The following is a 27977-nucleotide window of genomic DNA, read 5'->3' on the forward strand; positions in this document are numbered from 1 at the left end:
GTCTGGGCCGGTACAAAACACGCCGCCCCCAAAAAACTTTTTTCCACCAGCCGCGCGAAACTTTTGCCCTTTTCACCCGGCACGTTCTGGTTCCAAGTTGCTGGCCCCCTAGGGTTTCCTCCGCTTCCCTCGCCTTCTCCCCGGGGGGCGTGCGGGGACCGGGGGCCGATCCCAGAGCGGGGCAGCTCGGCGGGCACGGAGGAGGAGGGGAGGGGAAGGGGAGACGAGGAGAGGGCGGCGGCGGCTCGGGAGGAGGAACTGGTCAAAGGGGACCCTGACGGCCGAGTGCCCGAAAAGGAAAGCGACGGCGCGGTTTGCTGCAGTCGGAATAAAGTTCGCGCCCTTTCCTCGGCGTTTCGCAGCCTCCCCTCGGCTCTCTCCCACTCCTTTTTGACAGCTGGGCGCTAGCAGCCACCTCCACCTCCACGCCCGCCACCCCCCGGGGGGCGCCAAAGTTGTTTTCCATCCCCAGAAAGAGCAGGGGGGAAAAAAAAGTAACAGGGCGCGGGGGGAGAAATATACATCCTCCTGCACCAACTCGGTAGAAATCGGCGGACAAACAACTAAACTAACCTACTTTTATTCTGCAAAAGGCAAGCAACATTGTAGTCAACGACAATTTGGGAGAGAGAGGAGAAACTTGTGGGGCTTGCAGGTCCGTCAGAGGTCACCTCGCCGGTTACCCCCCCACCCCTGCCCCCAGCACCCCCCATCCCGGCACAGTCCGTTCCTTTTTTTTTTTTTTTTCTGTCCCGAAGGGCCAGGGGAACTCAGCAGGCTCCGACCTGGGGAGCAACGGCGACCCTGGGCGCGGGTGTAAATCAGTCACCTGAGCGCAGAGGGGCCGCGGCGAGGGCGCGCGCTGGCGGGCGGGCGGGCGGGGAGAGGCGGAGGCGGCGAGAGCGGCGGCCCGGAGGAAATCGGGAGGGGGAGGGAAAGAAAGGCCGAGACAGAAGGAGCGTGAGGCGGCCGAGGGGCTGGTCCAGGCGCGGCCGCTAAGAGGAGACCAAGAGGCGGGGGCTGCACTTGACAACCAGCATGCGGAGATGGTAAGAAGTTTCCACCCTCCTTTCCTTTTTATTCTAGACTTCGGAAGAAAGGAGCCCCGCGCCCGCGCGCCTCGGGGGCCGCTCGGGGGCCCTGTTTTCCACCAGTCCTGCGGCGGGAGGTAGAAGGGAGGGCGGGCAGGAAAGGGGAGCCCCCAGTCCACTCTGCTCCCGAAATCACCCCTCAACTTGGCCCGAGTGTTGGAAGAGAGCTCCAGGTGGGAGGGCGGGTGTGTGCGCGGGCTCGGGGGGTTCGAGAAGGTCGCCCCTCTCGCGGCCCGCGGGCAAGGTGAGCGGCAGGCGAGCGGACGGCTCCAGGGAGTTGGGACGGGCCGGGAGGAAGGCGGGGGCTGATGGAGCGCTGGAAGGAGCTCCGGGAGGAGAGGCACGCCGTTTGGACCCACGGTAACTTTCAAAACTTGCCCGCGGGTGCGGGACCGGCGGCTGGGCGTGGGCGCCTGGGCGCGCTGGTGCGCCGCGCGGGGAGGACACCGCCACCCCGTCCCTGGCACCTCTGCTTTTCCCCTCTCCTCGCCCTCCCATTCGGGAACCCTCCCTTTGTAAATGAAGAAAATGTAGGAAGTGCTCCTGGAGGTTTTCTGAAGAATGTGCAAAACGCTGGGCAGCAAAATCAACCTTAGAGAGAGAGAGAGAGCGATTTGGAAGTGCAATTCGACACTAGCCGATTCTTGTTACTTACACATTGATTGCAGGGTGGCATTTGGGGCCCGGAGAGGGGGCAGGAGAAAAAAAGGAAAAAAAAAAACCAAACACCTAGCTCTAGGTGAAGTTCTCTGTAAAGTGAGGCTGCGATTTAAAAAAAAAAAAAAGTTCCAAGTCCAAGTGGTGGAAATGGGGAGGCTTGCGAAGCGAGATTTCAGCACAGCCCCTCCGCCCGAAGCGGCTTCTCTGCAGCGAGGCAGCGGGCAATTAACTCGCCGGGTGCTGAGCGCTCTGTCCGCTTTCGGGGAAGTGATTTGTTAGAGATGGGGCTGGACCACTCCCTTCCTTTTAGTTTGCCCCCACCCTTTGCTGCTGTTGTTGCCCCCTCTTGGGAATCTGATATAGCGTGTTCCGCATGTAGATGGACTATGTAAGAGAAAGGGAGATAGCGGGTTGGCATTTTTTTCTCTTCCCTTCCCCCTAATGTGACATCTCTTGTTTCACTGATCAAAGTCACAACTGGAGTGTAGGAGATGCGACTGTCAAATGCAGGCACCAAAAAAAAGAAAAAGAAAAAGAAAAGGAAAAAAAAGTAGCGTGAGCCCAAGTCTGTGGTTACAGTAACGCTGACAGAAATTAAAGTGGTTTTGAAAGCAGCGTGCGATTTACGGTGGTTCCCATTTACCCTAGAGTCAAGCTGTTGTAAAACTGATGTACAAAAGACATCATAAAATAATCCTGTGTACCCAGGATTAAAGTGGCAGAAAGTGGCCTGTTTTATTGTTTTTTTATGTACTTAGTGGACAGTTGCAATGGTTGGAACCTGTATTTAAGTGGAGGCGTCAAAACAAAATATTAAGTATATCTATTTAGCACTCGAGGGTTTTTCTTATAGCGGCATTTTATCCAAGAACACTGTAAAAGCCAGTTGTAGGTATTATTTTCTTTTCCCTTACCCCCAGCCTACATACTATTTGTCCACACATCTATTCCCAAATACTAGTCACTTTGAACAGTGGTTAAGCACATTTGTCACCCGCTGCTTTGTATTCTGCAGTTTCAGATGTTACTGTGCACACACATACATTATTTAAGTGGTGGAATTTATTTTTGTGTAGTGTGTATGATCTGAGGACTTACTCCAGTCATGAGACCCTGTGCAAGTTAATAGAACTTGCTTCACCTTTTGGAATCACCCCCACCCCCCAAGAAAATCCCTTGTGAACTTTCATGGGGTATCTGTGTTTTATGTTACATTTGTAGCTGCTTTATTTAAACTGTTCAGCCTTAATGAAGCTCTTGAAGCTTTCTGTTCCCGGAGAGCAGAGTATTTAAAATCCAGATTGCTAATCACTTTACCAAAGTACAGGAGTAGCTTCACCTGAGGGAAGCAATACTGAGCCTGGACGTGAACTCTATTTGAGTATCCTGTGAGAAAAGTCTCAAACCGTCTTTTCCATCCTCGAGAATATTAAGTTCGCTGTTGTTTGCATGTAAGGCTTTGAAAAAGAACCAACCCCTGAGTGATTTTAAAAAATAAATAGAAAGAAAAATATTAATGGCATTCGTACCTTTCCAATACCTGATTTTTTTCTTCCCCCTGAAATGTAAGATACCTGTCAGGCAGGGATATGTGATTACAGAAAGCCGCAGACAAAAGCAGAGGTGACTATTGCTATATTAAAATGTAAGTGTTACAGTTTGAATTTTCATGTGAGAGTTTTTGAGTTCAGTGCTTTACATAACATTTTGTCCTAATCTTGCTTGCTGTCAGGGATGTTTCATGGTTGTGCAATTGCTGCAGTCAAGAATGCCAATTTGCATTCCAGGAGTGTCATTTGATTACTTTTATCTGCACAACTCCAAGACCAGCCCAGACCTCTCGTTTCATCTTGCCATGTCACGAGTCAATGCTGTGTCGTCTTTTCAAAAATCTGCCTGATTTAGACAAGAAAGAAAAGTACTTTCATGTTGCAGCCGCAGTCCCCTGCTAACTTGTCAGCAGCAGGATATGATTCACTTGGGCCCAGAAGAATGGAACAGAGAGGCGGGTTAGGCGGTTCAATAAAGCCCACGGACAGGTAGTGTGTGACGTCCCCAGAGAGCCACAGTTAATGAAGAACAGGTCTGCTTAGTTCTCCACACGCTGACCTGGTGCTGTCCCCACAGTTTTCTCATTTGATCTTTCCCAGCAAATTGATCTTTTCTTGTATTTTTTTGCCTTCCAAGTTAGTCCTTGTGGGACTGAAATTAGCAGAGCAACTTAAGTTGGATAATACAGCTGTTCAGAAAAGAAGAAATTGGACACTGGCTCAAAAAGAGGTGGGGGGTGGAAGGAGCTTTTCTTTTTGTTGTTGTTTCTGGGAATATTTCTTATATTAAGGGAGCCCCAAATAGGTGATGACTTGAAGGTAGCATTTTCCTTTATTTTTAATTTTAGAGTTAAGGTTCCACACCATTTTAAATGTTCCTCGAGTATTTGAAAGATAATCCTAATGAGTAGGATTTAGCATTTTTTCATATTCACTTGTTTGAAATGATTTGCTAGTTGACTTTGTGTCTTTTATGGCTATTTTAAGGTAGACTAAATATCAATGTCATACTTGGGCTGTATTATTTATATTCTTCTGTATCACGACAGTTCCAAGTTATCCAGGGCTGAATGGCATAAAAGATTAAACAATAAAAATTATTAACAGTGTTGTGTATAAATATTATGGTACATGGACATGTTTTCTACAAATTACCACCAGCCTCTTTTATAGAAATACCACAAATACACTATTAATAAAATATTTAAAAAAATTTTCAAGATCCTGAATTTAAGTGTAGGTTTTTAGAACTGAGACCAGATTACAAGTTCGAATTTCTGTAGATGGCTATTCTTGCATGTCCTTACTTTTTGATTAAACTTAATTTTAGCAAGTGAGTAAATCTAAGTTGGGAATGTATACGTCCTTTAAAGTTTCACTTATAGAATTTTGTATATGAAGCTTAGGTTGGAAACGGCTAATAGATTCTTAACTCGTTGCGAATTTGAGGAGCAGTACTTTCTGAATTCCTCTGCAGCTGGTCTCATTTACCATCCACATCCTTACAAGAAACAGTTGAAAAACGTTTCTTGTGAAAGGGAGGCAGCCTCCTCAGATCTTTCCTGTTGGATGGGAATTACATAGGATCATTGGATCATTGGTTAGTAAACTCCTCACTGAAGAGCTAGAGGGAGCCTCATGATTTTATTAGGTATACTTAAGGTTTAAAAAAAAATCACTCTAGCAATCAGAATGTTGCAGGAAAAGAGTAGATAATGAGTACTGGCTTAGTATTTAGGCTTGGAGATGCTGTTGTAGTTTCTCTTTTTTTTTTTAAGCTGTGATAGAAGCAGCAGAAGTTTCTACAAGAACAGTCAAAATAGGATTTTCAGGGTTCTCTCTTTCAGATGGTCTGAAGATCAAGCAAAGTACATTCACAAACATTTTAAATCTGTTTTGATTTGCTAAGGACTGCTTGTAGCTTTGTCAACTGATGGAGGTCAGTTAAAGAGGCCAACCTTCAAAGTTGTATTTACTGGAATTTCCTATCAAATCACTGAGGAGGGGATACCTTCTTTCTGTTCACTCTGGACACCCTCCTGTCTTTTTGAAGTAGTTTGATGCAGAACTGCCCTGCTCTGGAGAGAAGACTCCTTTCAGATAAATACTTCACAATATAAGCATAAATAGTAAACCATTTATAAAGCTGATGTATCAGAGATCAATAAATTAGTTAAATTTAAAGAAATAGAATTTAAGTGGTATTAAATTCAATATTATCTAATTTCACATTTATCACTAAAATTTGGGATACATATACCTTAAATGGTCATTGATCATAATTGCAGTTTAATATTTACATGCTAGCTTTTAGTAGCATTGCTTTGCACAAACTTATTTACCATTTAAGTAAATAGTATAATCCGGTGAGATAAACTACCCAGATTGGTCTTTTTTTAATCTCCAGCACAGTAGCTCTCATTATGTTGCTGGCCAATAAAAGCCTTTATTTGTTGCTTATTAGAACCCTCAGTACATGCAAGAGTTCAGCTATAATTTAATTTGGCTGTTCAAAGAGGCTCTCTTGTTTTAAAACATGTTCTCAGTACGCTTTTATAATTTATTGAGAACCTATATTCTAACTTTGGCATATGCATAGGAACACTTTTACAGATATATCATGTTCTAACGTATGGCCATAGCAGAATCATGCATTTTTTTCCCTTTAAAAATAAATCTGTGTCTAACAATGTCAATTTCTTTTTCTTTTGCTTTACTTTTACCTTGACGTTTTGGAGCATTTTTCCCCCCAGTAATTTGAATAGCTTTGTAATGATTATTTATAATCAATTTCCCATGGAACATAACCTTCCCTTAAGGTGTAGTGAGTAGGGCACTGAAAAAAAGTTAATTCCATTATTAAGAATTCTAGTTGGGGACATTTCACTGTTGCAGTCATTTGAAATTACAACAAAGTTTACCTTGTACTTCACACATTACTAGGGTGATAAATTCAGTTTCTTTACAAGAAACTGCTGGGAAGTTTTGCAGAGAGTGGAAGATGGCTTGAGTGTTTTGGTTGGTATCATTTGTAGCAAACCACTGAAGACTAAAACTTGACTATGGAACTCTAAAATGAGTATCAGGAATTCTTCTGCAAGGAAGGCAGAATGTGGAGCTGCTAAATGAGTCACTGCATGTATATCTTAGCAGTGGGAATCACATCAAGCCAGCCCTCCAGATACAGTATTTAATAGTTGTCAAAATGTACAGTATTGTTTTGGAACTTGTGGTTCACGAGTTCATAGTCTCTTGCTTTTTTGTGTTCAGTACAAAGATGTAACAGCCCACACAAAACATTTTTCTCTTATTATGACCTTACATTTGCCAAAGTGCCCCATGCTGAAATTCCTTTTCAGTATCTTTTTTTTTTTTTCCTCAGTCCAAAGCCAGACGTGTACCCAGACACAAAAGCCTCTGTGTATAGCAAGCTGTTTTAAATATTGTGACTCGACGATGTGCTGTCCTGTCTCTGCTTGAGCCAAGGATCTCTGCTCAATGTCTGTGGATTACCAAGCTCCTTCTTTATTGTACCTCTTGTCAACCATTCCTATTCATTTAACCTTTCATTAGTGTCTGTGCAGCTTCACTGTCTGGAAAGGCAAGGAAAAACCGAAAGGCCCCACTGTCACAGTTATTAGATTTCTCGGTTACATCCCAGCAACCATAGAGAAGTGAGAGGAGACACTATTGTCATGCGTGCTGCCGTCCTGGGGTGCAGCCCTTCTGTGCACGTCAAGGACATGTGCCACATGGTGATATGCGTCCCGGGGATAAATGCACAACACGGGGGATAGGCTGCCGCTGGCGGTAATGAGCTTTGTGGGAGTTATTGCAGAGACCAACAGTTTGTGATGGAATTCTGCTTAACAGGCCAAGGAGATAGACCCGAGTTGAGGGCTGCCAAGATTTGCCTGTGCGGAGCTTAAGTCAGTCACATTGTTTTCAGCTAAACTTCCTTTGAGGGGAGAACCGATACATTTGACCGTAAGGACTAGTCTTATTTTCATTTCTTAATCTTTCAGAGGACACAAGTGATGTTTCTGGTGACTATTCAGTGTATCATAACTAGTTTTTATACTGGCGAAATCCTGCCTGTGAATGAATCTATTTGCAGTTTGTCTTACTTCTTACGTATCTAAAGGAGAATTTAAGAGATATTTCCTGGATGTCATATTTGTGTTTTCAAATCCTATGTTACTGTTTCCCCCTGTTGATTTCCCTCTCGCATCTTTTGTGTTATTACTTGATGCTTTAAAAATGCATTTGCCACGTTGCTTTAGTGTAAAGGAAGAAAAAAAAGATCATTGAATTATTTGCAAATTATAATAAAGACCAATATGTGCAAATTTTGGATTGGAAAATGCTACTCAATATCTTAAAAGATTCACTGAATTACTTTTAAAGAATTCTCAAGACATTTGAATAGAAAATGGTAAATTATAATACCTGTATCTCTCTCTATACACAAGTTCACTTTTTTTAAATTAGGAAAATATTTGTTTCTGGGGCGACTAGAATATTTTTTGTCTTTCTAATATAAATAATTTTTGTCAGTTTACTAAACTGGTTTGGTGTTCCCCCATAGCTTTGCAAAAATATATGATATTACAGAATCCTTGTAAAATGATTTTTGAGTTTTACATGACCTTACTGTTTTTAGCCAAGCCTAAAATTTTCATAGTTATACTTGAAACTTTCTCTGGTAAGTTCTTGAGAATTCTTTTCATGGTATCTTGTGGGCTAAGATATCTTTGTTTCAGGGAGGAGAGATGAGCTATTTCCACATTCATTTTTTCAGGTAGGATGATCCTCCCCAGGGAAATACACATTCATTCAGTAATTGACAGCTAAGTGCCCAGCCAGCCTAGGGCCATGTCCCAGTCTCTGGACCATTGGGTGGGAAGTTCTATGTAGATAGAACGATGAATGTACCTGGATCCTCTCGGGTGACCTTCTGGCCTTCCCCTGATCAAGGCAGGGATATGTTAATTTTCTCTCTTTTAGTGTTTCTGTTCCCATTCATTGTGGTTTGTGGTAGGAGAAGTAGAAGAGGAAGGAGGGGCTTTCTAGGCTATTTTACCTTCCCCCCCAGAAGCCATATTGTAGTTAAAAGGAATGCACGGCAGGAGCTGGTCTCTACACGAATCCCGCACCTATCCTTCATACAATCAGTATCTCAGTTGGCTGATCACACCTTGGAGAGCGATTGTACCACTATCCACTCCAAAGTGAGAATGGCCTTGAGCCTGGGCTTAGAGGCAGGTCCCAGTCTGGTCTACCTAGGACTGAGAGTCTCCATTTCATCCTGGTAAAATAAGTGATTTTTGTAATTTCTATGTTTCTTTCCAGTTGGAACATGTTATGTTTTATGTGATAGGATTATCTAATCAGAACCATTAACCATTTTTAATACATATAATTTTAACCAATTGTATATATTGAGATACAATTCATATGCTTAAAATTTCCAGTTAATAACATTCCTTGGTATGGCTATAGCATGTTTTATTTGATCATTCCTCCAATGACTGACATTTGGGTAGTGTCGACTTCTTTATTATTACAAGTAATACTGCTGTGAACATTTGTGTACATATGTTCCATTTTCACTTTTCATTAGGGATACACCTAGGAGTGGAGTTGCTGAGTCATGTGGCAGCTGTCTTTTCACCTTTTCAGAAATTTCCAGATTGTTTTCCAAAGCAGCTGCATATTTATGTTTCCACTAACCATGTACAAGTTCTCTAATCTCTCCTCGTCCTCTCCAACCTGTTACTGTTGGTTTTTTAATTTTAACAATCCTAGTGGGTGTCAAGTGATTTTGATTTGAATCTCCTGGAGAGTTAATGATGTTGGGCATCATTTTATATGCTTATTGGCCTTTTGTATATCTTCTCTGTATAGCAGAAATGTCTTAAATCCTCTACTCATTTTTCATTTAGGTTGTCTTTTTGTTGTTGAGTTGTAAGAACTCTTTATATATTCTGGTGGTGGTGGTGTTTAGTTGCTAAGTTGTGTCTGACTCTTTGGAACCTCATGGACTGTAGCCTGTCAGGCTCCTCTGTCCATGGGATATTGGCTGCCATTTCCTTCTTGAGGTGATCTTTCCAATCCAGGAATTGAACCTGTGTCTCCTGCATTGGCAGGTTGGATTCTTTACTGCTGAGCCAGCCAGGAAATCCCTTTTTTATTCTGGACACAAGTCTTTTATTAGATACAAGATTTGTAAGTATTTTTTCCCATTCTGTGGGTGGTTTTACTTTTTTTTTTACAGTGTCCTTTGAAGCACAGAATCTTTACATTTTGATAAAATCCAATTTATTTTTTCTTTTGCTATTTGTACTTTTGGTGTGCTAAGGAACCATCTTCTAACTCAAGGTCATGAAGATTTACTCCTGTGTTTTCTTCTAAGGGGCTTCCCTTGTGGCACTAGTGGTAAAGAACCTGCCTGCTAATGCAGGAGACATAAGAGACATGGCTTCGATCCCTGGGTTGGGAAGATCTCCTGGAGGAGGGCATGGCAACCTACTCCCATATTCTTGCCTGGAGAATTCCATGGACAGAGGAGCCTGGTGGGCTACAGTCCACAGGGTCACACAGAGTTGGACATGACTGAAGTGACTTAGCACCTAGTATTTTCTTCTAAAGGTCTTATAGTTTGAGCACTTACATGTAAGTCTTTGATTCACTTAGGCTAACTTTTGTGTATAATATGAGTAGGGGTCCAGCTTCATTCTTTTGAATGTCGTTATCTTAGTTGTTGCCAGCACTGTTGTTTGACAACTCCTTTCCCCTTTGAATTTCATGATACCTTTTTGGGAAAAGCATTTGACCATAGGTGTAGGGGGATTTAATTCTGGTTCCATTGGTCTGTATGTCTACCCCTGTACAAGTTCTCCACTGTCTTAATTACTATAGTTTTGCATTGTTTGCAGCTGAGAGGTATGTATCTTCCAACTTTGTTCCTCTTTTTCAAGATTATTTTAGCTATTCTTGGTTCCTTTACAGTTATTTAACAAATCATTTTTATTATGGTAAAAATGACACAATTTATTTGTTTTTAAATTTTATTTATTTTTGGGTGCACTGGGTCTTTGTTGCTATGAACAGGCTTTCTCTAGTTGTGGCATGCGGACATCCCCTTGTGGTGGCTTCTCCTTGTGGAGCATGGGTTCTAGGGTGTGCGGGCTCAATAGTTGTGGCACACAGTTAGGTGCCCCGGAGCATGTGGAATCTTCCTGGACCAGGGATTGAATTCATGTCCCCTGCACTGGCAGGGAGATTCTTAACCACTGGACTACTGGGCAAGTCCAACACACAAAATTTAATAATTTAATTATTTTAAGTATATGGTATAGTACTGTTAGCTGCATCTTTTTGTGCAACAGATTATTAGAACTCTTTCACCTTGCCTATGCCCAGTGAACACCAGTTCCCCATTTCCTGTCCTCATAGCCCCTGGCCAACCACTATTCCACTTTTGAAGAATTTGACTACTTTAAGTACTTCATATAAATGAAACAATGCATTTATATGAAGTATTTAAGTAGGATAGTCACATCTGTCCTGTGACTGGCTTATTTCACTTAGCATGATGTCCTTGAGGTTAATGCATGTTGTAGCACATGACAGGATTTCCTTTTTTTTTTTTTTTTTTAAGGCTGAATAATTCATTGTATGTATGTACCATATTTTCTGTACCCATTGATCCTTAGATGGACATTTAGATTGAGTTTCACATGGCTATTGTGATGATGCTGCAGTGAACATGGATGTGCAAATACCTCTGAAAGATTCTGCTTTCAGTTCATTTGGATATATATCCAGAAATGGGTTACTGGATCATATAGTAGTTATCTTTTTAATTTTTTAAGGAACCTCCATTCTGTTTTCTTTGGCTAATGACCCATTTTACATTCCCACAACAGTGCGCACAGGTTTCAGTTTTTCCACATCCTTGTCAATGCTTGTTACTTTGTGTGTGTGGTTTTTTTTTTTTTTTAAGTAGTGGCCAAACAGATAAGAGGTTATATCTCATTGTTTTGACTTGAATTTCCCTGATGATTAATGATGTTGAGTATCCTTTCTTTCTTTCTTTCTTGTTTTTTTTTTTGGCGTCTCTGTGTGGCATGTGGGATCTTAGTTCTCTGACCAGGGATCAGACCCACGCTACCTGTGGTGAAAGCATGGAGTCTTAACCACTGGACTGCCAGGGAAGTCCCCTTCTGCACATTTTTAATTGGATTATTTGACTTTAGGTTGTTGAGTTGAGGAGTGCTTCATATATTCTTGATATTAACCCCTTATCAGAAATGTGGTCTACAAATATTTTCTCCCATTCAGTAGATTGCTTTTTCTGTTGATTACTTCCCTTGCTCTACAGAGGTTTTTAAGTTTGAAATAGCCCTATTTGTCTTTTCTTTCTATTGTTGCCCTTAGCAGTATGCTTTTTCTTTTTACTTTATAAACCCTTTGTATTTGGAAATTTAATGTCCACTTTTAAATGATTGGTGTATCTAATAAGCCATAACAAGGAAAATTAGAAAATGGTTGTAACAGAATAAAAATGAAAAGAGAATTTACCAGAATTTGTTGCATGCAGCTGAAGCTGCTCAATGCAACTAAATACAGTGTGGAACCTTGAATAACATATGAAAACAAATAATGGACACTGGCATAAAATTTTGTGAAATTTGAACAAAATCGCACTTTAATTAATAATACCTTAATAGTTTACCTTTAAAACTCAGAATTATCTGATCCTTCGAAGAGTAAAGGCTACATTAGGAAAGTACATCTATTATTTGGGTAAGAAACTCTTGGTGGTACTCCAGGGGACAAGAAATATGTCACCTGGTAGCCAAAAGGTTATGGCTGTTAGCTCCCTGAGAAACACCCTGGTCATACTTTGATGTTTCTTAATTATCATTGAGTTTAAAAGCATTCTAGGTGTTCTCTATAAGAGATACACGTCATGCCCTGGAAGGTGGTATTAAGTACCTAGAAATAATTGTTTTTCGTTTAATAAATACCTCAAAAAGAAAAAAAAATTATTGAGAAAATTTGTCTTCCTGGACATTCCTTTGTAACTAAAAATACCACCCACCAGTGATTAAAACTGAAAAATTACTGTATGATCTCAAACCCAAACTAATTGGTCCACTTAAGTTTTAAATAAGTGCATGTGTGCGTGCTCAGTCGCGTCAGTTGTGTTTGACTCTTTGTGACCCTATATAGCCTGCCAGGCTCCTCGTCCATGGAATTCTCCAGGCAGGAATACAGGGTTGCCATGCCCTCCTCCAGGGGATCTTACCGACCCAGGAATCAAACCTGCGACTCCTGCATCTCCTGCATTGCAGGCGGATTCTTTACCCACTGAGCCACCTGGGAAACCACTTTAAATAAATACTATGTTCAAATCTGGCATGGCACGTTTGGAGGCACGAGCTTGTTTTCAAGTTTACCTGACAAATTTTGTAATTAAAATACCTGATTGTTGAATTAGAGACGCTTGAGACCAAATGAAAGGTAAGGTAATTTGGATGACCTGAAACAATTTCTTCCCTTAAAGATGTAATTTTTTCTTTATTCATGCTAATAAAAGACTTATATTTATCTCCATCTAAAGTAATTGCTTTTATAGTATGCTGATGAGCCATTCTCGCTTAACTGCATTGTCTCTTACTGGCCTTTTGCCAGTTAGTTTGGACAAAAGTTTCATTATTCATTCAGTATCAACTATTAATTAGATGGCTAACTGATCAAATATATATGTGGAGAGTATGTATTTTTCCTTCTGTAATGCTTACCTAGGTTACATAAAAATTAATTAACCAATTTTAAATAGTATCTTATAATATATAATTACTTTTGGTGAAAATTCTAAAGAGGATTTATAATCATTTATAAAAATTAGTATGGTAGAAAATCTTATATTTACCATGCACTTGATTTTTGGTTTTAACAAATTTCATTATACCAAATGGCACATTTTTATTAATGTTGAGCAATAAATTAATGCTGCTTTTCCATTTCACATAGTTTGACATGTGCTCATATGGATCTTGTTTTATATATACATGGAATGACAGCATCATGTGTACTTTTATTTGTGTCTTTCATGGTTTAGGGACATAAAGTATGAAATTAAATGGAAAAATACAGCCTTACAAAGTAAGTTTACTCACTCCTCTGTCCTGTGGTGTTTAATCTTCCTGTAATACACATTTTACACTAATGGATTAGGGATGTTTATTCTGTTAACATGTGTTATGCTAACAGGTATGCTTCTGAAAGTTCAGTGTGATAGTTCAGTGTTTCCTTTCACTCAAAATGGTGATTGTAAACAAAGCATTGTATTTGTTCAAACTGGTTTCCAATAGACTAAAACATTAATTTCGCTTCAGAGTACGTTAACTCTGAATGAGATGAAAAAGTAGATATTTTTTAAACTCAAGAATTCTGCCATGTGTTAAACCATATTTTTTACCCTATTAAGTGTCGTTTGCAAAAAAATATTTTCACATCAAGTATTTAAGTCTGTTCATTGGTCTTTGCAGCATCACTTATGTCCATAAATGGCAACTAGTCACTGACAGGACACTTCTGTGTACAGAGGACAGTGATAATTAGATCTAATGAAATTGTGTGTACGTGTGTATAGTGACAAACTGATAGTCTACAACTTCCTTATGGGAGAGGGAGAAAATAGTGTAGGGGGAAGGGTTTCACACTTACCGTGCATTTTCATATTGCAGTAACACCTAATACAGTGTTTTTGTAGTTTTAGGTATATGTATGGATAGATGGATAAGTATTGAGTGTATCATTGAATATTTCTTTTTTAAATATGTATATCTTATTTGGCTGTACTGGGTCTTAGTTGTGGCATGTGGGATCTAGTTCCCTGACCAGGGATCGAACTGGTGCCCACTGCATTGGGAGGGTGGAGTCTTAGTCACTGGACCACCAGGGAAGTCCTTGCATATTTCATTAATAATGTCAAATTGTGTTTCTGAAATACAGATATGCCAAAGTAATCTGTCTTTGTATGTTTAGAAATCTACTGTTTTGTCAGTACACGCTTGAAAGAGATCAGTCCTTCATGGACTGGTTCAGCTTGTTCCCTGACTGAGGGTTGGAGATTACATACCCACCCCCACGTGCATGCACACAGACCATGTGAACATGTGAATGACTGCAGACCGTATTAGGTGGAATCCTTCCATACTTCTGGTGGCATGCTTAGCTCATCCTCTCCTTTTGTAGGCACACTTAAGTAGGGAATCAGATTATAATACATGTTGCTTATTGCTTGATGAGCTTGGAATTTGAACAGAGAATATTAAGGATGAAAGTGGACTGTGTAAGGGCTTCCTCTGTCTCTAGAGAAATCCTTTCCAATGGTCTCTGCTATCTGCAGTGCACACTTCAGACTCCTCACTCCTGGACTGTGCTTGGAAGAGCATTGACAAAGTTGACCCCTCTTCCTTTTTTTCTGCTTCCCATTCACCTTCTGATTGATAAATTCTTTTTTCTCTGGATATGTTAATATTCTCAAGCAGCTATTAGTTAACTGTCCTGGGAGCTACTTGTTAAGGTGACTTTGCATCTGTTTGGGTTTTTATGGATATAATGCAGATGGCAGTCTCATTGATTTAAAATTTCTTCGGAGGTACCTCATGCTGCAACATTACCTGTAATGTGTTTTGTATATGGGTATGTGAGAATGGTGGGAAGCCACAGGATAAGACTGCAGTTTCCCGGAGGAAAAAAAATGCATAAGGGAAAAAAAATAATAAGGCTTAAGACCAGTTAAATACCTTCTACAGAAAGTTTCTATTGTTTAATAGAAGATATTATTTCTCTTGTAGAGAAATATCTCAATTTGAGGCTGGCTTTATATATATGGATGGAATGGGCTCCCCTGTGGCTCAGTGGTAAAGAATCTGCAGTGCAGGAGATGTAGGTTCAGTCCTTGGGTTGGGGAGATCCTCTGGAGGAGAAAATGGCAACCTGCTTCAATATTCTTGCCTGGAAAATTCCATGCACAGAGGAGCCTGGCAGGCTGTGGTCCACAATCACAAAGAGTTGGACATGACTAAGCCTGCAAGCACGCCTTATATATAGATGGGATATGCTACAATCTAGAGTTTAATAGGAGTGTGTGTGTGTGTGTGTGTTGGGGGGGGAGTGCATTTAACCTATTGCATCTATTTTCTGTGATAGAAGTGAAAGTGAAAGTCACTCGGTTGTGTCCAACTCTTTGCGACCCCATGGAATTCTCCAGGCCAGAATATTGGAGTGGGTAGCCTTTCCCTTTTCTAGGGGATCTTCCCAACCCAGGGATTGAACCCAGGTCTCCCGCACTGCAGGTGGATTCTTTACCACAATGGAAACCCAAGAATACTGGAGTGGGTAGCCTGTCCCTTCTCCAGAGGATCTTCCCGACCCAGGAATTGAACTGGGGTCTCCTGCATTGCAGGTGGATTCTTTACTGACTGAGCTATCAGGGAAGCCCGTGTGATAGAATAAATTTGTCAATTACTTTGGGATTCTATTTTCTATTATACATTTAGGACCAAGATTAGATTTTAAAGATTCTTAGTGTTTCACATTGTGTAATATTCAACATCTCTTTGTTATACTATTTTGTGGATGCCAAAAATGACCAAAAAGATAAATGACTTTGCATTGGTTGATTCCAGAAACTTCTTTCACTTTGGTCTTTTATTCTCTTTAGAGCACTTTAATATGAATTAGATTTTGACTAGGGAGAAACATTTGTTAGGAGAAGAGAAGGTAGGAGGATAAGGCACTGAATATCTCCTGAGGATAGACCTTGGTGGACTAGGAAACCTCCTGTTGCTCCAGTTTCCTTAGATCTAGTCTAACTTTCATCCTTGTGTTCCTGTTTCAGTCTGCAGTCTGTACATTTCAGAGCATACTACACTAGTGTAGTGTGAGGCTTTTATTATTTAAGCCCTCAAGGTTGAATATATCTCCAATTTTAAATTTGAAAAGATGTCAGAACCAAGGTAGGGTGATAATGGAGAGAATGGAGAAACTGCACAGAAAATGTTGAACACTGATAAAAACTATAGTTTGAAAAATACATTGAAAAACAAAGGGCCCGTTAAAATGAGTGCCATGAGACGTGTTTCTGTGATTCATCAACCTTTGTGTTTACCGTATTCTTCCCCAGCATCTTTCAGGGTCTCCTCTTGTGCCTTTCATCCAATGGCCAAGTCCTATTAGATTTGTCTTCTAACTTCCTGCCCATTCACCATCACCCTAGTCCATAGCCCCACCTACCGCCCTTTACCTGCAATATTATTGTCACTTCTAACTGCCGCAGTGCTTCTGTCCTTGCCTCTCTCCTCCCCACTACATCCAGAGGACTCTTCACGGAGAAATCACTTCCCTATCACAAAGACTTCCAGTCTCTTCTTTCATCTTACAACACCTGCAGTGAAGATCCAAACTCCTGCCATGACTGAAAAGGATATGTTCGATGTCATCCTTGCCCAGTGCTCCAAAATCATTTTCTACCACTGTTCACTCTGCTCCCATTTCCTAACCTCCTTGCTGGTCCCTGAACGTGCCAAATTCGTCCCTTCCTCAGGCCTTCGCATGTGGTTTTTCTTTGCCTGGAATGCTCTTCTCCCAGATTTTTGCATAGCTTCCTCCCTTATTGTATTCATTTCTCCTTGAAAATGCCATCCATTCAGGGAACTTCGCTGGTGGTCCAGTGGTTAAGATGCTGTGCTTCCAATGCAGAGGGCAAGGGTTGGATCCCTGATCAGGGAATTAAGATCCCACATACTGAGTGGTACGGCCAATAAAATAAAATAGAAAATTAAGCGCCTTTTGTGTGTGCATGCATGCTAAGTCCCTTCAGTCGTATCAGACTCTCTGTGACCCTGTGGACTGTAGCCTGCCAGGCTTTTCTGTCCATGGGATTTCCAGGTAAGAATACTGGAGTGGGTTACCATGCCCTCCTCCAGGGGATCTTACAGATCAGGGATCGAACCCGCATTTCCTGTGGCTTCTGTATTGCAGGTGGATTCTTTACCACTGAGCCACCAGGAAGCCCAAGTGCCTTCTGTAGACAGTGTTAAAAATATATTTAAAAAGGGAAATGACATTCCTTCAAAGAGAACTTACAACTTTCCTCTCCTGGCTGCCTCTCTACCCTGTATGTTTCTTTGACTTCTAACCCTGATTTTTTTCTCAGTAGCATTAATCACCACTTGAAACTGTATTTAATTTGTTGGCTTATATGCAGTTTATTAATTGTCTTTCCCCTTCCTGTTAGAATGCCAAACTCCCTAAGAACAGGGACCTTTGCCTGTCTTATTAATTTCTGAATTTCTGCTTTCTGTAGCAGCGCCTGGTATGGGAAACACTCAGCAGATGTTTACTGAGTGAATGAGAATTTTGTGTGTGTGTGTGTAGTCGCTAAGTTGTATCTGACTCTTTTGTGACAAGCTTAACTGAATACTTGGTGACCTCAGTTTTTTATAATAGCTTTATTAGGATATAATTCACATGCCATACAATTCACTTGTAGGTTTTACAGTTCCATGTTGCAAATACTGTAAATGCAATTTTGAAGGATATTGGGAAATAAATGATAAACTTAGAACTTGGAAGGAAGTCTAGTTAGGTATTCTCAAGTGAAAGGAAGTTTATAACATTTGAAGACCTTGTTAACAAAATTCTTGATAGAATTTATAAACTTGATATAATTAATATACTAATGTTCTAAGGAAACTTGAAAATCACAAATAGGTAGATACAAATAAGTATTATTCTGTATAAAATAGTCACCCTAGAACGTCATACATTGATGGTACCATAGCTGAAAATGTTTTGGAGCCCATCGTTTGGCATTGGCTTTGGACAGTCTGTGTCCGATTCTTCTAAGTATTTTCAGTTCCGGCAAATTTTTTGTGACACAAATTTTGGTTTGGAACCAGAGATCAAATTGCCAACATCTGTTGGATCATCGAAGAAGCACGAGAATTCCAGAAAAACATCTACTTCTGCTTTATTGATTACGCTAAAGCCTTTGACTGTGTGGATCACAATAAACTCTGGAAAATTCTTAACGAGATGGGAATACCAGACTACCTGACCTGCCTCTTGAGAAACCTGTATGCAGGTCAGGAAGCAACAGTTAGAACTGGACATGGAACAACAGACTGGTTCCAAATAGGAAAAGGAGTACATCAAGGCTGTATATTGTCACCCTGCTTATTTAACTTATATGCAGAGTACATCATGAGAAACTCTGGGCTGGAAGAAGCACAAGCTGGAATCAAGATTGCTGGGAGAAACATCAATAACCTCAGATATGCAGATGACACCACCCTGATGGCAGAAAGTGAAGAGCAACTAAAGAGCCTCTTGATGAAAGTGAAAGAGGAGAGTGAAAATGCTGACTTAAAACTCAACATCCAGAAAACTAAGATCATGGCATCTGGTTCCATCACTTCATGGGAAATAGATGGGGAAACAGTGGCTGACTTTATTTTTTTGGCTCCAGAATCACTGTAGATGGTGATTGCAGCCATGAAATTAAAGACGCTTACTCCTTGGAAGAAAAGTTATGACCAACCTAGACAGCATATTAAAAAGCAGAGACATTACTTTGCCAACAAAGGTCTGTCTAGTCAAAGCTGTGGTTTATCCAGTAGTCATGTATGAATGTGAGAGTTGGACTATAAAGAAAGCTGAGTGCTGAAGAATTGATGCTTTTGACCTGTGGTGTTGGAGAAGACTCTTGAGAGTCCCTTGGACTGCAAGGAGATCCAACCAGTCCATCCTAAAAGAAATCAGTTCTGAATATTCATTGGAAGGACTGATGCTGAAGCTGAAACTCCAGTCCTTTGGCCACCTGATGTGAAAAAGAACTGACTCATTTGAAAAGACCCTGATGCTTGGAAAGATTGAAGGCAGGAGGAGAAGGGGACGACAGAGGATGAGATGGTTCGATGGTATCACTGACTCAATGGACATGAGTTTGAGTAAACTCTGGGAGTTGGTGATGGGCAGGGAGGCCTGGCATGCTGCAGTCCATGGGGCCACAAAGAGTCGGACATGACTGAGCGACTGAACTGAAATGAATCATCCAGAAGTTAAGCCTGATGAACAGGGTGGGTGGTAAGGCCAAATCAGTCTATTTCTGGTAAGAAAAAAATTGGCACAATTGATTTTTCTCATATAACTTATGAATTGACTCTGGAAATAGTCACAAATGAAGAATTCCAGAAATGTTTTGAACAATAATGGCATTGTTGGAATGAGCACAGTGTCCTGAGGTGACAATTGAGACATATTAATTAGCTTTCCTCACCAATAATGAAACTTCCTATTTCCATAGAAACTCATTTGGCTATAGGAGAATCAGCGGGAGATTTTTTTTTTGCGTATATAAATCCATACATGCATGCTTGTAAACATTTTTCTAACTATCATATTGTATTTAGGATTTTGTAGTCTTATGCAACTTGGCTGCATGTGGCAAGTAGTACTGGATAGACTGTACTTCAGTGTAAACCTTACGAAATTTGAGTAAAATTATTTTGACTGTGGCCTCAGGAGGCCTCTGAAGGCAAAGAATATTGAGAAAAATTTTAACCAAGATACGAGGCTGCATATGTGCTCTGTGATATTAAGTAGTTTTATTAGAGTTCCTTGGCTAGAAATTAGAAAGGTTTTCACATAGCATGTATTGTATACTTTGTCTTAGTTTCAACGAATCTGTATATGTAGGGCATAAATAAATACTCAGGGCGTTAGAAATGAGAAAGCAAGTGAAATACAAACTTCTGCCCATAAACTGTTTGAGGCAGTCTTGTTCTTACTGATATATGACAGAAGTCACAGGAAAAAGTAGTTGCTAGAAGGGAATATGATTTTATTTATTTATTTCTTTGTGTGTGTGTGTGTGTTTTAAGATTGTTTTTGAATTCCTGTAAGTTGTGGTTTGAGGTAACACTTATCAGTCAGTTTCTTTGTGATTACTTTCTGGCTCTCAGTGAGGAAATGCATTTGATATACCTTCTCAGAAAATTCTGTATTGTTAAATGTTTTTCCAGTTCATCTTCCAGCCTCTTTTCCACAGCATAAAATGCTAATTTTGCATGGAATCCATAGATTTCGGCATACTTATATTTTTAACATTAAAGGCCTTTGTGAAAAATGTGAAATCACACCCACACCCTATCTTGAAATTTGTAGAAAATATTTCCGAATGAGAATTCAGGAAATAAAAAGGGTATGAAATGTTTAACTCCTGAAAAGTTAACTTTAGATGTTCTGAATCCCTCCAGAAGTTCTTTGAAACTATGGAACTTTCTGATTTGAACATAAGTTAAGACCAACTGGTATTGGAAATAAACAGCTGTAATCTGTTGGGTGTTTTTTAGTCAGATCCAAAGTGTACTTACGCATAACTAGTGTACTAAGCTTTTTACACAGTTCTGTGAAGGTAGAGAGGGCTCTTAACGGCCCCTGTTAAAAGGTGGAAAGCTCTGCTCGACCAAAACATGAGTGCATCATTAACACTGTCTTTGTAGGAAACACGTGTGCTGTTTTCATGGACCATTTGGCCCAGGAGACGGGATTTGTCATAATTCATTGTTATGTACAGTGACTCCTGTGGGAGTATCTAGCTGCTTTACCTTGGATGGGTTCTCCATGTTTTATCTTGTTCCAGGGTGGCTTATTATACTAGAGAATGCACTTAATTACAAGCTTTGTGTTTTCCAACACCCATTCACAATGACCTCCTCACTACACCTGATTTCATCCATGGAATTTCATGGGCAGATTGAGGGCATTTATGACTTGGAAGATGGAAGTTACTGGATTTAAAATCTGTTCCCATTTTTTACTATGAGATGTTGGATCTTCTTATTTTGGGGGGTTAATGTTCTCAAGAAAAGAAATTTGTATTTGATGAGAAACTAAAGAAGAGCACCATTTATTAATATAGGATAGTGTTCAGAATATTAGAAGAGATTGATTTTGTTTTTATAAACTACTGTATCATAGTTTTCATCTTAATACAATCTTCGAGCTAGGTCCAGGCCTAAAGTAAGACCTTTCCTTAGAAGAGGAAAGTTTGGGAATATTTCATGTTATAATCAAACACTGTAAGATCTTAGAGAATTTCAGTTTTTTAATGTATATGTGTTAGCTGTTTTTTCACTTTGCTAAATTTGCCCCTCATTTGAGTATAATCATACTTTATTATAATCAACTGTTTAAATAGATAGCTTTCACATGCTGCTCCATAGATTCTTAGGTATATAATTCTTATCTTTTCATATTTCTATCTTTATCAAGGAATAAATGATCCTGAGTGGATCATAATTTAGTAATGTATTTATTTAGTGGATTCTTGTTTTGATTTTTAAAGCATTGCTCAAAGATTCTGGTTTTGGGCTACATTGGCAGTACATCTTGGGCAGACTTCTAATGGTCAAAGTTAAATTATACTGCCTTGTGTATTCCATTTTTTAGAAATTAGTGTTTTGTTCCTGATTGAGAAATCCACAACTAGGACTATCAGACTTTTCTAAATGTGTTTAGTCAACATGCAGCCTTCTTTGGAAGGTGATTCTTTTTTACCAAATGAATTTTATAAAGTCAACTTCCTTAATTTGTAAAATAGGCATAATGAAAGCCTCAGGGTGATATTTTTCCCCTGAGAAATCTTGAGAGAGACTTTAAACAAATCAAAATATGCTTATAACTTAAAAGAAATAATTTGATGTGGCAACTTTTAAATAAAAAAAAACACACACACACACACACTACGTAACCTTTCTTTGAGTCTTTGGTTTAAGTCCTCTGTCATATAATGCCAGAAACTTTGTTCTAAGCTGCGTGTGTGTTGAAACATGTATGCTTGTCCTAGTGTCATAACTAATTATATCTCTCATATGCTTACTTCTAGTAATTGGAAAGTAGACCTACCGCAGCAAAGGATTTAACATTTAGTTTTGTCTTGGGGACCTGCTGTAGAAATCAAGTTTTTGACCTTGTAGCAACTCAGCACTGTAAACTGATATTACTATTTTTTCAAGTTTTTTTTTTTAAGACTTTTAAAAAATATGGACCATTTTGAAGTCTTTATTGAATTTGTTACAATATTGTTTCTGTTTTATTTATGTATTTATTTTTTGGTCACGAGATATGTGGCATCTTAGCTCCCTGATAGGGATTGAACCCGCACCCTGTGCATTGGAAGATGAACTCTTCTTAACCACTGGGCCACCAGGGAAGTCCTTGATGTTACTATTTTCGATATATCATCTACTTTGTGTTCTGCTGAAATGGTGTACTGTAAGGGCAGACAAATTTCAGGAGTTCTTAAAAAGCACATCTGTCTTTGCCAGTAATGATAAATGCTGGTACTGACTCACTTTGCAGTTTTGACTTCAATAGTTCATTTATAAATTGGAAATTGACAGTCTGCTGTTGTGATAGCAAAATTCTGTAGGATTTCTCTGTCCCCAAAGTTTGTCAGATGGTTGTAGCTGGTGGCAGACCTGATGGTGCTTTGGTCACTTCATCTTTATGGATGGGTCTACAATAGTTTGGGGCTCATTCTGTGAAAACACATTGAGTAGAATTTTTACTGACTAGTTTAAAGATCCTGTCTTGGACATGCTTGTGACTGGGGCAGCAACAGTTTGTAATATGCACCAGCATGTATGAAAATATGTGGTCCTTGTTCCTGCCTGCTGCAGGAGGACTTTACCCGGCTTCAGGCTCTGCGCTGCAGTCCTGTTGCAATTAAAGTCTTAGGGCTGGGAGCAGTTAATGCTGGTGATAGATTGTGGTATTTAGCATTGTGCTCTGTTCCCTGGTGAGCTAGTCTTGTAGACTTACAGGATTCTAGTCAGAACTTGGGAAAGACTACCAAAGAATTTGTGGTGATTAAATATTTTTGAAAGCGAGAAATACAGTGTCTTTCCTTATTAATGGGAAGACCTTTAGGGCTTTGCTTAAAGGAATTGTGAAAAGATGATGCAGTTCTGTGATTGATAATTGTTGAAAATTTAACACTGAAAATGCTAGATGTTCTTTTCTCTTATTAAGTTAAAGTATGCCTAGCTTTGAAGTTTCTTTCATTATAGTTAAAAATAAAACTCTGCAGTTCTGTATTTCATACTTAGCTCTGTCTTCTGTATTTTATACTAAATCAGTTTTAATAAATTCTGCATTGTTTCTGGCCTCTGGTAACTTAAGTATGCAGAGGCATTGAACTTGAACGTTTTGTGCTCTGACATGTAGGCTTTGGATTATCGGTATAACTCTTCTGTTTTGAAAACTGAACTCTCGGTGGTTTCTTTCTAATCAGTATATCATGACCTGTTCCATTAAAAAGTTAGATGGTCTAAGCCACGTAACTTTTGAAGACTGGGACTGTAAAAAAGTGTGCATGAAATAATGAACGTGTCTTTCCAGTTTTTAAATGTTCATTTCTCTTTGAGTTTTTGTGGTGTCAATCAAATGAACACTAGTGTTTGGTTTTAAGAATAACTGATGGTGGAAATCTGAATTTGTAGCTGATGGGCCTCATAAGAGCAAGGGTTTTGTCCAGATGTTGGCATCCTGGCTCCGCATGAGAACCTTAGCCTCCTGCCTGACTGATGGGAGTGGCTTCCCACCAGTCAGTGGGCTGTGAAACCCTGAGATGGAGAGGATGTTAGGGCTTGTCCGCCTTCTGGACCTGAGGGAGCTGCCACTTCCACGGGGCAGTTGGAATCTTGAGAGATGGTTTTTGTCACAAATAACTGAATTAGGGTGCCTCCTGCTATGTAGTGGGCCAGAGACACCTTATTGTCCCAACTGCAGAAGAGTTTACCCTCAGTAGTGACTTGTTCTGCCCAAAATGTTTCATTACCTCTGCTGGGAGTCACTAAATGGTTATTGATATATAAAAAACAAAAATATTGGTAAAGATGATTCCTTTTCCCCCACAGAATTGCCACCTGAATTTTTATTTTTGGGGCCATGCTCTGTGGCTTTCAGGGTCTTAGTTCCCCAGGCAGGATTGAATCCAGGCCCTGGCAGTGAAAGTGTCAATTCCTAACCATTGGACCTCTAGGGAGTACCTGACCTGACATTTTTTAAAAGAAACATTTATTTTTTTTAAGCATAGTTGACCCTTGAACAGTACCGGTTTGAACTGCCTGGTCTTTTGCACCAGTTTTTTTTTTATAACAGTGAGTATTATAGCACTACCTGATTTGAGGAGGGCTGAATCTTGGCTTTGGATCCAGGGATATAGAGGGCAAACTATAGCTTATTCTTGGTGTGGAGGGTCAGTGCCCCTAATGCCCTTGTTGTTCAAGGGTCAGCTTTCTATTACTAGATTGTCACTTAACAAATGGAACCCAAATTCCACTTCTTAATGTTCTGAGTAGATTGATTTCTAAAGGGATATGGATATTTTATATACTCAGCATACTAGAAATAGTTAGTTGTGAGCCTGCAAATCAAACCCACATAGACCCATTTATGCAAATACCCATCATACTGTGTGTCAGTGTGGTTGGAAGATGAGTGCCAACACATACACGTGTGTTGACACTCATGTCTCTGATTTTTTGTAATTAAAGCAATTATCTTTTATTGTTGTCAGAAATTGCAATAGGATTAAAGAAATTTTAAGTCAACAGAAAAACATTAGAGTCAATGAAGCCAGAATTTGATAAAAACAAATATTTTCACATTTTCATTGCTTTCTCATGTCAGTACCAGTTCTGAAATTTTGACTGGAAATTTCAACATAAGGCCTTGTTTTTTGAACAATATTCAATCTGAATGACTATTTGATGTATAGCTAGTACATAAACCTTCACCTTCTACACACACTCATAGTCATGTGGCAACCTTAAAGCAGCTCGGAAACATTTAATAAGACCTGTTTATTAGGTAGTAGTTTTCATTTATGAAAAAGCAGTTAAGTGTGTGTGTTAGTGTGCAGCTTTAAAATGGCCAGAAGTAACATCTCCATCCAAGGACAAACAATAAATCAGCATTTTCTTGGCCTTCTAACCAGAGTTTTGGCTTTGCTGTTGGAATGACCTGTATTTGAATACCAATACCTCTACTTATTAAGGTAGTGAAAGTGAAAGTATTAGTCCAATTCTTTGCGACCCCATGGACACCAGGCCTCTCTGTCCATCAGATTCTCCAGACAAGGATACTGGAATGGGTTACAATTCCTTTACTCCATGGGATCATCCCAACCAAGGGATCAAACCTGGGTCTCCTGCATTGCAGATGGATTCTTTACCATTTGAAACACCAGGGAAGCTCCTAAGGTAGAATCTGCACAAATTCCTTTATCTATTTATTTATTTCATAATTGTGGTGAAAAAAAAACAAACCCCGCAGTATAAAATTTATCCTCTTGTCCATTTTTAAAGTGTAAGTTCACTTTTCATTCCAATTCCAAAGAAGGGCAATGCTAAAGCATGTTCAAACTACTGCACAATTGTACTCAGCTCACGCGCTAGCAAAGTAATGCTCAAAATTCTCCAAGCCAGGCTTCAACAGTACGTGAAACGTGAAATTCCAGATGTTCAAGCTGGATTTAGAAAAGGCAGAGGAATCAGAAACCAAATGGCCAACATCTGTTGGATCATAGAAAAAGCAAGAGAATTCCAGAAAAACATCTACTACTTCTTTATTGATTATACCAAAGTCTTTGTGTAGATAAAAACAAACTGGAAAATTCTTAAAGAGATGGGAATACCAGACCACCTGACCTGCCTCCTGAGAAATCTGTATGCAGGTCAAGAAGCAACAGTTAGAACCGGACATGGAACAACAGACTGGTTCCAATTCGGGAAAGGAGTACATCAAGGCTGTATATTGTCACCCTGCTTATTTAACTTATATGCAGAGTACATCATCCAGAGTGCCAGGCTGGATGATGCACAAGCTGGAATCAAGATTGCCAGGAGAAATATCAGTAACCTCACATATGCAGTTGACACCATCCTTATGGCAGAAAGCGAAGAGTAGAACTAAAGAGCCTCTTGATGGAAGTGACAAGAGGAGAGTGAAAATGCTGGTTTAAAACTCAACATTCAAAACACTAAGATCATGGCATCCAGTCCTATCACTTCATGGCAAATAGATGGGAAAACAATGGAAGCAGAGAGAGACTTTATTTTCTTGGGCTCCAAAATCACTGCAGATGGCAACTGCAGCCATGAAATCAAAAGACACATGCTCCTTGGAAGAAAAGCTATGACCAACCAAGACAGCATGTTAAAAAGCAGAGACATTACTTTGCCAACAAAGGTCCATCTGGTCAAAGCTATAGTTTTTCCAGTAGTCATGTATGGATGTGAGCGGTGGTGGTGGTTTAGTCACTCAGTCGTGTCCTACTCTTTGTGACCCCAGGGACTGTAGCCCATCAGGCTCCTCTGTCCATGGGACTCTCCAGGCAAGAATACTGGAGTGGATTGCCATTCCCTTCTCCAGTGGATGTGAGAGTTGGACTATAAAGAAAGCTGAGCACCGAAGAATTGATGCTTTTGAACTGTGGTGTTGGAGAAGACTCTTGAGAGTCCCTTGTACAGCAAGGAGATCCAACCAGTCCATCCTAAAGGAAATCAGTCCTGAATATTCATTGGAAGGACTGATGTTGAAGCTGAAACTCCAATACTTTGGCCACCTGATGTGAAGAACTGACTCATTTGAAAGGACCCTGATGCTGGGAAAGATTGAAGGCAGGAGAAGAAGGGGACGACAGAGGATGGATGATTGGATGGCATTGCTGACTCATTGGACATGAGTTTGAGCAAGCTCCGGGTTGTTGATGGACAGGGAATCCTGGCGTGCTGCAGTCCATGGGGTCGCAGAGTCGGACACGACTGAGCGACTGAACTGAACAAGTTTAGTAGCATCAAGTATATTCATATTTTTGTGCCTTTTTGAAGTAACTTTTATTTTGAAGTAGTTTCAGGCTTACAGAAAAGTTGGGAAAATAGATTTCCCATATACACTTGACCCAGATGCCTCAAATGTTAACATTTACTATGACTATGTAATTTTAAACATTGAGATATAATTCACATACTATACAATTCACAATTTTAAAGGGTACAATCAGTGGCTTTTAGTATAGTCACAAGTTTGGGCAACCATTGCCACTATTTGATTCTAGAATGTTTTCATCATTTGAAAAGCAAACTTATACCCCACAGTAGTAACTCTCCATTCACCCCTCCATCTAGTCCTTGACTTCCTTTACTTTTGACCCACTATACTCTCTCCTATGAAATATTATAGTATTGCTATCTGGAGTATTTTGAGATAACATATGAAAATGCCTCGTACGGTGTCTGTCAAAGGTAAGTGCCAAATGCCTATTCCTTTCTTTTCTGTTATCATCTGAACAGAAAGTATCATACAAACCTCTAAGAATTATTTTGGAAACTGTGATGCCAATGAGAGGAACTGTTTCTCTTCTGAGTGAGAATTGAATTCTCTTATTAGTTTAGCAGACCCAACAATTTCCAAGATACTCAAAAACATAATGGAGGCAGTTATATTAAAATAGATAATGTAAGGTGTTCCGCAGTGATCCAGTGGCTTAAGACTCCGTGCTCCCAATGCAGGGGGGCCCAGG

At 40.0% G+C, this 27977-nt stretch overlaps 1 protein-coding gene across 13 annotated transcripts in view; it reads left to right on the forward strand.

Annotated features, from left to right (window-relative positions):
* Nucleotides 1-326: 326 nt before the first annotated feature.
* The window catches only part of BNC2 (basonuclin 2), a 470587-nt gene continuing 442936 nt past the window's right edge, over nucleotides 327-27977 (forward strand). For 2 of the 13 annotated variants that reach the window (XM_043890869.1, XM_043890870.1), the window contains exon 1: nucleotides 327-1049. In XM_043890869.1, coding sequence (XP_043746804.1) covers nucleotides 1047-1049 — 3 coding nt within the window. In that variant the 5' untranslated portion in view covers nucleotides 327-1046. The other 11 variants (XM_043890872.1, XM_043890873.1, XM_043890884.1 and 8 more) reach the window with 8 other exon arrangements.

Source organism: Cervus elaphus, chromosome 29, assembly GCF_910594005.1.
Source record: "Cervus elaphus chromosome 29, mCerEla1.1, whole genome shotgun sequence".
Lineage (NCBI taxonomy): Eukaryota > Metazoa > Chordata > Mammalia > Artiodactyla > Cervidae > Cervus > Cervus elaphus.